Below are 14,202 nucleotides of genomic sequence, written 5' to 3'. Positions count from 1 at the left end.
CTGTTCTTAACCTGAAGCACCACTTTAGCTAATGGGGCCTCCTGCTGCCGCAGCCCCACCGGAGCCCGATTTCTGTTCTCATCCTGAAGCAAAGTTCTTAACCCAAGGTTCTATTTCTGGGTTAGCGGAGTCTGTAGCCTGAAGTGTATGTAACCAGAGGTAGCACTGTACTGTTTTGTAATGCACACTGTTAACACAAGGAGAACTATGCCCTATATCCAGGCATCCCCAGCCTTCGGCCCTCCAGATGTTTTGGCCTACAACTCCCATGATCCCTAGCTAACGGGACCAGTGGTCAGGGGTGATGGGAATTGTAGTCCAAAACATCTGGAGGGCCGAAGGCTGGGGATGCCTGCCCTATCTCTCTCTCACAGACACACACACACATCCGTTTTGCTGAACCATTAGAAGAGGTCTATAAAGCTGCAGGTGGCTGTCGAAGTTTAAAAATATGTAAAGTAACTACTAGGGACGCAGGTGGCGCTGTGGGTAAAAGCCTCAGCACCTAGGACTTGCCGATCAAAAGGTCGGCGGTTCGAATCCCCTCGGCGGGGTGCGCTCCCGTTGTTCGGTCCCAGCGCCTGCCAACCTAGCAGTTCGAAAGCACTCCCGGGTGCAAGTAGATAAATAGGGACCACTTACTAGCGGGAAAGTAAACGGCGTTCCGTGTGCTGCGCTGGCTCGCCAGATGCAGCTTGTCACGCTGGCCACGTGACCCGGAGGTGTCTCCAGACAGCGCTGGCCCCCGGCTTATAGAGTGAGATGGGCGCACAACCCTAGAGTCTGTCAAGACTGGCCCGTACGGGCAGGGGTACCTTTACCTTTAAAGTAACTACTATAGATAAAAGAGTCATGGAGATGGGCATATTGGTATGAGTTAATAGGATACACACAAGGAGACTTCCTGAAAGAAGTAGCCATGAAATGTTGCAGATAATACCAACAGAGAGACTTCTGCTTTGGAGAATAAAAAGGAAGATATGCTGGGAACTGGCTCCCTTTCCTGGAAATCTCCGTGGCCACACAAGATTCTAAAACGTTATCAAGACCACATGCAACAGGCATGTCTGTATTATCTGATTGCCCCACCCCCATTTGCTTACAAAGCCTCCACACCAAGTTCATCAAATATTTCTTCCCCCAACTCAACATGATTCCTTTCAAGTGGAATTTATATGTCTGCACATATGTCGCCACTTCTCGACCTAAACATGAATAACATGCATATGGCAGAAGTTCAGAAGTGGGCAGGGAGAGCAACTCGGGGGGGGGGAGCTCCTTATTTTGGGAGGGAGTACTTCCCCCCCCCCAAAAGGGATGCGGGTGGTGCTGTGGATTAAACCACAGAGCCTAGGACTTGCTGATCAGAAGGTCGGCGGTTCGAATCCCTGTGACAGGGTGAGCTCCCGTTGTTCGGTCCCTGCTCCTGCCCACCTGGCAGTTTGAAAGCATGAAGTGCAAGTAGATAAATAGGTACCGCTCCGGCGGGAAGTTAAATGGTGTTTCTGTGCGCAGCTCTGGTTCGCCAGAAGCGGCTTAGTCATGCTGGCCACATGACCTGGAAGCTGTACTCCGGCTCCCTCGGCCAATAAAGCGAGATGAACGCCACAACCCCAGAGTCGGACCATAGCTGTCAACTTACAGATTTGAAAATAAAGGACCAGCAGCCTCGAAAATAAGGGATCAGCAGCCAAAATAAGGGATTTTCCGGGCACAGGTATGTTCAACTTCTGAGCCCCTCCAAGCCAAAGGCAGAAAGCTCAGCCAAACGAAGCCTCATCAATAAGGGACAGCAGCAGGACATGGCGCTGGGATAAGGGACTGTCCCGCCAAATAAGGGACGCTTGACAGCTAAGGACTGGACCTAATGGCCAGGGGTCCCTTTCCCTTTCCCTTATCTCCCCCTTTGTCACCGCCCATGGTCCTGGGACCTGCTGTGTGTGGGGGGGGGGAGTTAATACATTTAATACTACTACTGATTATTATTATAATATTAGCCTGCAGGCTCAAGGTTCCCAACCCCTATATCAGACTAAGCCCCATTGCTCACCTCTCTCCCCTGTCCTGTGCTAGGCTTTCATCTTCCCCCCCAGCCTGTGCTAGCTTTTCAAAACTATGCAACATCTTCTGGAAAAGAAACTCCAAATGTGATGCAGAAAGTGGAGGTTGCTGCAGATTCTTCCAGGTGCCATTCTTGGAGTTGTGGAATCTTTTGGGGGGAAAGATCTAAAGTCTGCTTGGAGCCAGCAGATGACAAGGAGGCTCTTCTGACACTTCCTAATAGAAGACACCAACCTTTGAGGAGAAAGGAGGAAATACGGAAAAAATGGTGGTATTGCTGGAGGACCCCCCAAAAAACTGGCCCAAGGAAGCAACAACCCCAAGGGAAGAGTTGTAGCTGAGGGTGAGCCATCTCCAAAAGCTTCTTGCAGGTGAAGAGATTTGGTAAATTTGTTAAGGGAGGGGCTGGAGAGTAGTCATGCTTTCTTGTTTAGTCGTGTCCGACTCTTCGTGACCCTGTGGACCAGAGCACGCCAGGCACTCCTGTCTTCCACTGCCTCTCACAGTTTGGTCAAACTCATGCTGGTAGCTTTGAGAACACTATCCAACCATCTCGTCCTCTGTCGTCCCCTTCTTCTTGTGCCCTCCATCTTTCCCAACATTAGGGTCTTTACCAGGGAGTCTTCTCTTCTCATGAGGTGGCCAAAGTACTGGAGCCTCAGCTTCAGGATCTGTCCTTCCAGTGAGCACTCAGGGCTGATTTCCTTCAGAATGGAGAGGTTTGATCTTCTTGCAGTCCATGGGACTCTCAAGAGTCTCCTCCAGCACCATAATTCAAAAGCATCAATTCTTCGGCGATCAGCCTTCTTTATGGTCCAGCTCTCAGTTCCATTCATCACCACTGGGAAAACCATAGCTTTAACTATATGGACCTTTGTTGACAAGGTGATGAGTCATGCTTATAGATACTAATTCCAGTCTTGTTTAAGTATCCAAAACAGCACCACCCAGGAACCAGAGAAAGAGAGTAGCAGGCCTGGGGACCTGAAAGTTTGCAGGATAGTGAACATCTTCTCCATGTTGATAAGATAAAAAGGCTCTGAGCTGAAATATTGAATCATTGTCTAGAAGGACTAACTAAAAGCTAATTGATGAATGGGCTGAGCATGGCTCTTTGCTAGCACCTTGCTCATTGGAAAAGAGTCTTCAGCTCTTTGATCTACACTGACAATCAGCTGATCAGGACACTGCAGGGGTCTTGAAAGCACCCCATCAGCTGGCATTGTTGTGATTGACACACCCGCCAAATTTGGCCCAGGAGAGGTAGGGGAGATCTGGCCCAGCATCCAGAATAATTTCTCCACCCCTGATGTATAGGATTCCAGCCTACCAAGTTGGAATATGCACAAAATGAAGCAGAGGGGAGGATTGATGCTTCCTTTACAAAATGTGGGTTGCTACTCCCTTTCTTTCAAGTGATCAGAGTGGCTGGTATGTGGGTAAAAAAACCCAATTTATCTTCCTCACTTCCTGTGATGGTTTTCAACTTGGTTCCACTTACTTTCTCCCAACCGCCCCCAACCAGGGATTTTCTTGAGAATCCATTGAAACAGAGTGACTCACCTCCTTCGTGGAGTTGTAATGCGAAATTGGCTCTTTTTATTACCTACGAAGAAGGCTAATGGAGAAAGCAGGAATAGAACAAAGGACCTCTTGCCTTTATTGCCTTGCCAGGAATTCTCAACAAGTGCCCCAGCCATAAGGGCTGACTTCTTCATTTGCAAAGTGGTGCTTTTTGCAAAATGCAAATGATACACTTAAACGCTCCCGGATGTCATTACAATTAATTGTAAAGTAGCTTGTAGAATTGCTCTGACCAAAATGAGGAAACTGGCCTTCAGGTCACATCCAGTTAATTGCTGGCACCTTCATTACAATGTTATTTCTAGGGTCCTTCGAAAGATGTGGCTTTGATACATGCAAACGGAGGAGCCTGTATCCCGAAATGACATGATGGGCTGTGCACCCTGGTTTCATGAATGAGGGCCTCAGGTTCCCCATACCTGCTTCAGTACCACAAATTTGCAGGTATGGCTGCTATGTAATCTATGTCTTTACTGTACTGTTGGTAAGATATGAGAGCCTCACTCAGTTTCTTTGAACCACTGTACAGTGGTACCTCGGGTTAATTTGTTCCAGAGGTCCGTACTTAACCTGAAACTGTTCTTAACCTGAAGCACCACTTTAGCTAATGGGGCTTCCTGCTGCCGCCATGCCGCCAGAGCACGATTTCTGTTCTCATCCTGAAGCAAAGTTCTTAACCTGAAGCACTATTTCTGGGTTAGCGGAGTCTGTAACCTGAAGCGTATGTAACCTGAGGTACCACTGTACACTACAGAAATACACTGCTTGGGTACACAAGGTCAATGCAACTATTATACAAAGTCTATAAACAATGGGATGGCTCTCAAATTTTATGGACGTATTATATATATTATTATATAAGCACAGTATGATTACAACATTTACACTGGCCCCTAGCTCCTCTGTTGTCTTCCACTCCTCTTGTAGGTCAGTAATAATCAAAATCTGGGAATAGAGAGAACAGACTGTTTTGACTCTTCTTTCGGTCCTCTTTCTTCATTGCCAGTACTCTCTCTCTCAGAAGATCTCTCTTCCCCAGGCTACAACTCTTCTTCTATAATTTCCTTGTGTTGTTTCCATGTTGGGTTTTCCAGAAATGGTTTTTCCTTTTTCGGGTGACTATATAAAAAAGAAGTTCCCCAAGTGCTTGGCAATGGGACTATACCTATCTAAAATCTTTTTTAGAGGTAGATAGTAGACTTCTTGGCCATTTCCATTCCACTTGTTGCCCATGTTTTGCAGGATTGGGGTAGAGGGGTTTTTAAATGCACGAAACCTTCTGCATTATGTCAGTCCTGCTTTTCCTTGAGATGACGTTAAAAGAAAATGACAACAGGTCCCTTTGTGTGTTGCCAGTGACAGCACAGCAGACATCCACATGTGGTTGTTGCAGGAAAGCACAAAATGCTGTTCTTGCTGAGATAGTGCAAAGAAAGAAAGAAAGAAAGAGAAAGAAAGAAAGAAAGAAAAGAAAGAAAACACAATCCAGTGAAAATTAAGTATTTTTTATTTCAATTGGTTAAAAGGGAAGAGTTATGTGCCTGTTTAAATCTCCCTCCTTGAAACCAACAGGAGAGAGGGGTGCTTAATTTTGGTTTAGTGTTCTGAGTGAATAGTAATTTTTGTTAAAAATTAAAGTCCCCATTAAAATTGACCAAAGAATTCTGAAGTTGGTGGTTTACTGCCCCACTCTTCTGCTGTCCACTAGCAACAGCTCCTGGGAGTGGAGAAATACCAGGTGGTTGCACAGTTTCCGCCGAGTCTTTGCATTATCTCTCGAGTGAAATCGATGACAAGTTTTCTTTTAAGTGCTTGCGAAATAAACAGTAAACCGTAGGAGGGCCAGGAAACAGTCTGCTTCAGGGACTGAACCTGAAAGGGGAGGGGGGTTTTTCTGCACAGAGCTTTGACGCAAGACAAATAAAAGCTATCCACTCCCACTTCTTTATAAAGGGGGGGGGAGGGGGGCATAAGTCTAATACTGCCTTACAATTCTCAGGAGAGACAAAGTTGGAACAGAGGCTTCCCCTGGGTGCAATTTCAGTCTCCAGAAGAGAGACCCCCCCCACACACACCATATTCAGGAAGGTAAGTGGATCTCTTGTAAGTCTTTTTTCCCCCCTCCAGAGCAGAGATTGAAAGGAAAACACAAGAGCTTGTGTTGGCTTCAGCACCAAGGAGAGCTCCTAGAAGTCAGGCATGCAGGTGGCGTTTACACAGTCAGAGTCTGATGCTCTTTTTAGCAGCTGTAGAGTCTGCATTCTGCTTCCAAGGTGTGCAAGAGAGCTTAGGAGCGGAGGGGCAGTGGAAATCTGACCCACCTTCAAGCGAAAATCAAAACTAGTTCATGAAAGCCTATGGCAGAATACATTTGTTGATCAGTAAAGTACTGGAGGACGATTTGTTTCCGGAGGGGTAGTGTGTTGCGGCACAATCCGCTACGTTAAGACAGTGATGGAGTCTGGGCTACTGGTGTCTCAAGCAGCCTTCACAGGGTATAAGAACTACTGCTAAGAAGGAACTGCGAGAAAGAGGAGTGGGGAATTCAGGAAACAGGCAGCAAGAAATGCAAAACATACTTCACTCCTGAGCTTTAAAAGCTAAACGTCCTCTCTTAAGGTAGAGATGTTACGAGTAAGACCAGCAACAACATTTTGTAGTGTCTTCTTCTTCATCAAAGGAGTGTTCCTCTTCATGGTTCCAGACAGCTCTTCCCTCCACGTAGGGCATGCCCCATCTGTTTTTCTTTTCTATAGTTCACCCTATATTCTACGCCTGCTCAGTCATCATTGGGTTGTTTGGGGGCAGGGGGTGGAGGTTGTCCCATTAGCTATTTTTTAAAGATTCTTTACACTTCTATAAACCCTTCGTTTCTCCCAGCCCTGTTGATACCTCTTTGTTGTTTCCTCAGTTTTCACTATGATCCTGGTGGCACTCACCCTGAGTTTGATATTAGGAGGAGAGAAAGAGGGAATTCTGCCTCTTTAACTTCCAATTTAGCAAGGACCAAATATATTTGTAAACCTGCTTAGCTGAGATAGCAAAGGCAGGGAAGCAATGGGAAAAAAAGGGGTGGCAATGAAGGGTTTCCCTATACCTACAGCTCATAATCCATAAAGTACTTGTTCATCATATAGAGATTGTGCATAAAGTTCCTTAAAGACTGGTATGTATATACAAGGAGCATGGATCATAGCTGAAGCATCTCTCTTGCATTTAGAAGCAGGAATATTGTTGTCTTTATAAAAATGAGTTGAGGCTTCTTATTGTTCCAGAAGAGGATATCAAATACACTTATCCGTCAATATGAATGCACAATATTTTATTCCCACCCTTCTCCCCGGTCGGACTCATGTTAAAATTTAGAAATACAGCAAGCTGTAAACTCATGAATGCATCTATTCTGCATTATAAACATGTCATGATACAGTGTTTGCCAACTATAGATTCCATATTTCTTATTATAAGAGAGAGAAAACAAGTTAAAAAATACATATTTGAGCAATGCACAGAAATAGCCGCCCACTGTGGAGGGGAGGGTGCCGGGCGTGCCGTGCGGTGTGGAGAGAGAGCGAGGGACTATCTGGGGGAGGGAGAGTGCAGCGGGGGGGGGCAAATTACTTGCCTTGCCCCGGGTTAGGGGGCGCAAATTACTTTCCTTGCCCCGGGTGCTGACAACCCACGCTACGCCACTGTGCAGAACACAGAAATTGAAGAGGGGAAAGTGTCTTGAGACAGGAAGAAAGAGTGTTCCAGCCACAGAGAGCAGCACTGCTATATAGGAACAGACACAGTGCTGAATAGAGGAGCTAAGGACAGGGGAGTTTGTGCAGGAGACAGGTGTTTAGAAGGACCCAGTGGCTCATCTGATGTGGCTGCTTGCAGGAATACAAGGTAGCTCTAAACCAGGGATGGAGAAAATGGAGCTGTTGCTGAACATCTTCCCTGACAGTTGCCCATCCTGTCTGAAGCTCCATGAGAATTGACAGGGTCAGATCATTGGTTCCTCACTGAGTGCTTTTGGATTCTAGGACTTCACATAAGTCTTTCCCAGACCCAGCTAGAGGAGCCAAGCATTGATCCTAGAGCATATGTTCTAGCACGGAGCTATAGCACTTTCTTAAGACGGGTTGGGGATTGTTATGCTATTCCTGCTCTTCGCAGGTTCCAGAAAGTCAATGGATTCTGGCGCCATAAGAAAGCTTTTCCTTGATTTGGCAAGAGATGTTGGGCACAATAGAATGATGAAAGGTTGCGAAAGGTTGTGGAAGAAAGGGGTCAAGTTTACTGCATGTACTGTATTAAAGGAAAATATTATGAAAATGATGTATAGATGGTACTTAACCCCGGTGAAATTAGCAAAGATTTATCATACAAATGACAATCAATGTTGGAAATGCAAAGAAAAAGAAGGTACTTTTTATCATAGGTGGTGGATGTGTCTTAAGGTGAAAGACTTCTGGGAAAAGATTTATAATGAGTTGAAAAAAAATGTTGAAAAATACATTTATTAAGAAACCAGAAGCCTTTCTACTTGGAATAGGATTGGAATTGCCCCCAAAAAATGTTATACTGTCTTTGTATGCCACTACAGCGGCAAGACTTTTATTAGCCAAAAATTGGAAATCGCAAGAAATACCAACAATAGAAGAATGGCAGATGAAGATGTTGGACTTTTTGGAGCTGGTCGACGTGACTGGAAGAATCCAGGACCAGAAAGAAGAGGAGAGAGGATTGGAATAAATTTAAAGAATATTTAGCTAAATATTGTAATATAAGATAAATAGAAAATTCTTGGAAGCAATAAACAGGCTTAGGGGTAGAATAAGAATATGTGGTAGTAAAGATTAAGGATTAGAATATTAATAAAAGAGAAGAGGATAGTAAATGAAAGGAGTTAATTTTACTAGAAATATGATTTTGGAGAACTGCTACACAGGTGATACAGTGAAATTCAGTTAGATACGAGGAATTCGAGGATTCGAGGAAGTCAGTTATCAATGTAACAAGAATTCAATATTGGAAGAAACAAATTTTCTTTGTGTTTAGTTTATTGTATTGTAATGTGTCTCTTTCTCCCCCTTTTTTCTTTTCATTATAAATGTGGAAAATCAATTTTAACAATTGGAAAAAGAAAGAAAGAAAGCTTTTCCGCAACATGAGATTCACCTGCTTCCTTTTCGTTGTGGGTTTGCTTCATGTGACGCCTTTCTTCTGCCATAGCCAGATGGACCCTATGGCTCTTGGCCGAGCTGATCCCAAATGCTGGGAATCCTCCTCAGCCGTCTTGCTGGAGATGAGGCAGCCGCGTGTTTCTGACTCCGTCAGCGGCTTTTGGGACTTTATGATCTTCCTGAAGTCGTCTGAGGACTTGAAGCACGGGGCTTTGTTTTGGCACCTGGCCCAGCTCTTCTGGGATATCTACATGGACTGCGTACTCTCCAGAACCCACGGCTTAGGGAAAAGGCACTTGGCTGAAGCCCAGAGGCAAACTGCAGCTCTTCCATCTTGGCTCATATTGAGTAAGCAAGGTTAGTACTGGGCAGGAAGGCGGCAGCAATGTCCAGAACTTTTATCAACCCTAGTCAGACAGGTGTGTGAAGGAGGCATTTCATGGGCTTCCTCCCACACGGACCAAATCAGGGTCCTCAATCTTTCTGTACCTGGGGGCACATTTGGAAATCCATGGTTTTCCATGGATCTGAGGGCAATGAAACAGTCACTGAGACGGCTAGAGCGCCAGTGGTGCATAACTCATTTTGAAGCTGACCGGACATGGGTTAGAGCTCAATGTTGAGCCTACCAAGTGGCGGTAGCAACGGCAAAGAAGACTTTCTTCACCGCCTGTATTGCATCTGCAGAAAACAGCAGCAGGAGACTTTCCCAGGTGGTTCACAATTTAGCGGAACCACCTGCTACATCGGGGCCCAGTACGGGCCCCATGATCTCCTGCAATGATTTTGCTAAGTTTTTTGCAGATAAAGTCCCTCAGATTCGGGAAGAGGTAGACTCCACTGTGGGAGCAGGGCCGGGCCGGGAGAGTGCTAGAGTCCTGTCTAGTCAAGTTGAGTGGGATCAATTCCAATCTGTTACCTCCGAGGATGTGGACAGGCTGCTTGGACGAATGAAACCAACCACCTGTCTCCTTGATCCTTGCCTATCCTGGTTATAAAAGCTTCGCAGGGTGGTGAATGCTTCTCTCTGTGAGGGAGCCTTCAAAGACCCACTGAAAGAGGCGGTTATCAATGGCTTTTGACACCATTGACCATAACATCCTTCTGGACCGTCTAGAGGGGCTGGGAGCTGGGGGCACTGTTACACAGTGGTTCCGCTCCTTCCTCCTGGGCCGTGTTTAGAAAGTGGGGGGGGGGGAGGATGAGTGTTCAGACCCCTGGACTCTCACCTGTGGGGTGCCTCAGGGTTCTGTCCTCTCCCCCATGCTTTCAACATCTACATGCAGCCACAAGGAGAGATCATCAGGGGGTTTGGGCTGGGTGTTCATCAGTAGGGTTTGTGGCGTTCAGGAACCAATTTGTTCCAGAGCCAAGCCATTAGGGAACCAAGGTACCACCATTGTAGCATTAAGACAGAAGAACACTGGGGATGCATAGAACTACTGCCACCCCACAAAATACCCAGGCAAAGCACCTACAAACACTTTAAAACAAATAAAACCCAGGCATAAAAAAGCCCCCAAAAACTAACAAACAGGTAACCCCTCCCCAATCTAGCAACTCCCCCCCAAACCCTCAATTTAAAATAATAAAATTGGGAGGGGCAAGGAGGCTAGGTAGGTGCCATCAGGGGTGTCTTAGGGTGCCATGGTGCCCACGAGTGTTTTGTAGGGGACTCAAGGCCTAGGTCCCATGCAACTAGTGGCAATGTCAGAAGAGGTCCCGGCCAAAGTGAAATCCATGTGAACCAGAAACATGGCTTAAACTTGTTGTTAAATCTATTACTATTGATGGAGCACAGTTGTCACTGTAATTGAATTGCGCCCTTTGTATGGTGGCACAATTCTAGAAATCCAGGGATTACCGGTACTTCTGTCATGGTTATACATGCTGAAAACTATGCAACCAAAGCAGGCATCAAAGGGATCTCAGTGGGGATGGATAAATCACTTGGCTGCTCATAAAATTCACGAGGTGGGCATTAACATGGCCGAAACTCTCTTCTGAGCAAGTTCCTTCAAAGGAAATGGGAACTCCCTTTGCTCCCCTTTCAGTTGCTTGAACAGAGAATGTGTAGACAAAGATATGTTGCTCATATTTTACTGGACTGATAAGTGTTTCTCCCCCCAAAAAAATATCTGCTAGATTTCAGTTCATATAAGGATGTGTGATTAGATTGGTTAGATATCAGTTTGCAGGTTCAGATTCTGAAACCCTAGCTGGCATAAACCATCGTTCACACTGGCACCAACAATAAATTTAACTGCAATAAGAAGGGTTGAGTTAACTCCAGGAAGTACAAGAACACATATACACAAAACTGACTCCCAGCGTATTAATTATGGTTAGGCGAGAGCCAGAATCACAACAACACTGTTCCTGAGTCTCAGATCTCTGTCAGTAAAATGTGAATAATGGCAGGTGTTTGAGCAAATGGGAACTGTAAAATAATGATGCTATTCAGCCTGAGTGTTAAATCATAGACTCGGTGAACTAAAATATAATCATTATTTTTTTTAAAAAAAAAAAAGCTGCAAACTTAACAAGGGACACGGTTCTGCTAGCTCCTAAATGAGAAGGAAATAAATCAGGCTATCTAAATTTCGGCTGGGCTTTGGTTTCACCATGTAGTCAGTCCATGTTAATTTAACAGAAACATCCACTTCCATGAAAAAGAAAAATCGATGGACCACACAACACAGAGAAACTTATTATCTAGCATCTTATAAAAATGAAGCAAACTGCTGATTCCTAAATATGGTAACCATTATAGCAGGAGCATCTTTATTTCATCTGAGCTTCACAATGGCTAGAGCTGTGCAAAATGTTGATTTGGATAGGTTAAGGTTGCCATATTTCAAAAAGTAAGAAACCATGACGCAACGAAAGTGTTAGGAAGACCCCAGAATTGTTGAGCTTTCCGCCTCCCCCATCTCATGCTTAGTTAGATTTGATATTTTGTCCTGGTTCTTTCCTTACTCAACTGATTAATTCACTGTAGCTTTAGTGGTCATCTGAATGTCGTATGTGTCAAGTTCATCCAATGCCCAATGAATTGTACAGGTGAGGGATATTCCGATCCATGTTCATTTACCATGCAAATCACTTTAACATAGATTAAATACCTGTTAACACTTGTTAATTAACCTAACTTGCAGCCACAGGCATGAAATACTTAATTTAAATTAAGTCCTGTACTTCCCCACTTATCCCTGTTAAATTGCCGACAATTAATGTTAATCACTCGTTTATATATCTCGGTCACTAAATGGGAAGCCCTTGCACACTGTGTAAGTTTGCATGTGAAGATCAGCAGTTTCATTCACTCTGGTTTATTTTACCACATGCAACATTTGATCTCATGATCAGTGAAATATGCTCAGAGTCGAGAGTGGATTTCATGCTCTTTATTCAGCTCATAGTAGTGAGGAGGAATGGAAGTTCCCCCAGAATGTCTGCCTTATATACATTATTTACACAATGGGCTGCACGTGATTGGCTAATTCCGGAATTCTCCTGTAGGCCAATCAGGTTGTGGATTCACTTCCATCTGGAGCTGGATTGGGTGGCTCCTGCAGACCAATCATACTGCTGCATTGTTCTAGGACCAATCAGACTGCTGCATTCTGAATCCTATTGTTCTAGGACCAATCAGACTGCTGCATTTTGGATCCTATTGTTCTAGGACCAGTCATACTGCTGTATTTTGGATCCTATTCAATCAGTACATAACAATCAGGATGATTTGAAGTATGTCCGTTATGAGGGATTATGATTTGAAGTATGTCTGTTAGGAGGGATTAAGCATCACACTCCTCTGATTGTCTCATAAGTGCAAGCATTTTGACTTGCCAGACGCCAATGTTCCCCAATCCACCCCCTGCACTCTGTTCCAAGGTTTTGCCCAACCTTCCCTACCCCCAAGCCAATTTTGGGGGGGCTGGGGGAAGCATCACAGCATAAGTAGAAGTCCTTGTGTGCAGTTTCCGCTGGCAGAACTCATTCGGCGATTCCCACGGTCTTCTTATAAATTAGCTATCATATCAAATAAAGTGTATTTCTAAACCATGGGATGAAATTAAACATGAAACAACATGATAATGTCAGGAAAAGTACAATTTCCCAGGTGCATCAGAAATACATGTTTATGTTGCTTTCCCTCCCAACATCTAGGCATCTTTTCACAAATTCAGATGACTCCTCTATGGAAAAAGAAAGAACTGAAAGAAAACTTAATAAGAATTCATGTGCACAAGAGCAGGTTTGCTTCACACGGAAGAATTACTGGACACTTAACAATGAAGGCGAAAATCTTCTAGAGTTGTACAGTTGAGTTCTTCATCCGTCCCTCTTTCCTCCCTTTAAACAAATACTGTTACCGTTTCGGTTTTTGCCTTTAATTGCATTTGAAGTTGTTTCTCGTGGAAAAAGACTGCCTGCACACTAGAAGTACAATCTAGCAAAAGCGCCTTGTAAATTTACATCCCATTAAAATGATTAGGCGTTCTTTGCAACTAACTCCCATTTCATTCCATTTGTTAAACTGTAGGTTGGTGCTTGTTTTTATTTTGATTTCATTATGAAGCCTGGGAATTCTGTTTCTTTAATAAGTTTGTAAGTAGCTAGCCAACTTATTGGTTCTGCATGTATAACTTCCATGAGATGGGGGGGGGGAATAGAAAGGGGAGTTTGCACTGGCTTCCCAATACAGAAAAGAAGAGAACACAATGCTTTTCATTTTCAGGTGCGGGCTGGTACAATTAAAGTCATGCCATTGGGTGCTTCTCCCACATGCATGCTGACAAATGCCTCAACTGCACAGAAGTACAGTGGTGCCCCGCAAGACGAATGCCTTGCAAGACAGAAAACCCGCTAGACGAAAGGGTTTTCCGTTTTGGAGGTGTTTCCCAGGACGAATTTGCTATGGGCTTGCTTCGCAAGACGAAAATGCCTTGCGATTCCTGGGGTTTCCCTCCCCTCCCCCCCTTTTCCCCAAGCCCCTAAGCCGCTTAACAGCTGATCGCTAAGCCGCTTAACAGCTGATCTAAGCCGCTTATCAGCTGATCTAAGCCGCTAATAGCCTTTTAGCAGCTAATCCGCTAATCCCTTAAGACTTTAATAGCCGCTAATAGCCTTTTAGCAGCTAATCCGCTAATCCCTTAAGACTTTAATAGCCGCTAATAGCCTTTTAGCAGCTAATCCGCTAATCCCTTAAGCCTTTAATAGCCGCTAATAGCCGCTAAACCACTAATAGCGCTAATCCGCTAATGGGCTTGCTTCGCAAGACGAAAAAAACCGCAAGACGAAGAGACTCGCGGAATGGATTCTTTCGTCTTGCGAGGCACCACTGTAAAAATAAAAACCACTTGTATCTCAGCATGCA

The 14,202-nt window shown here is 44.7% G+C and overlaps 1 protein-coding gene across 2 annotated transcripts; it reads left to right on the top strand.

Annotated features, from left to right (window-relative positions):
- Positions 1-5,601: 5,601 nt before the first annotated feature.
- Positions 5,602-13,336, top strand: FAM237A (family with sequence similarity 237 member A). 2 transcript variants are annotated; one of them, XM_083399512.1, is made up of 3 exons: positions 5,602-5,733; positions 8,788-9,176; positions 12,993-13,336. In XM_083399512.1, exons 2-3 carry the CDS (start codon positions 8,804-8,806, stop codon positions 13,136-13,138), a joined length of 519 nt encoding a protein of 172 aa, XP_083255638.1. In that variant the 5' UTR covers positions 5,602-5,733; positions 8,788-8,803; the 3' UTR covers positions 13,139-13,336. The 2 variants fall into 2 exon arrangements, with proteins under 2 accessions (XP_083255638.1, XP_083255639.1); XM_083399513.1 differs by having other exon boundaries at positions 5,646-5,733; positions 8,784-9,176.
- Positions 13,337-14,202: the final 866 nt, after the last annotated feature.

This window comes from Podarcis tiliguerta (genome assembly GCF_965153285.1).
Source record: "Podarcis tiliguerta genome assembly, chromosome: 1".
NCBI lineage: Eukaryota > Metazoa > Chordata > Lepidosauria > Squamata > Lacertidae > Podarcis > Podarcis tiliguerta.
The sequence above is the reverse complement of the archived record's forward strand: the minus strand, read 5'-3'. Positions and strand labels throughout refer to the sequence as shown.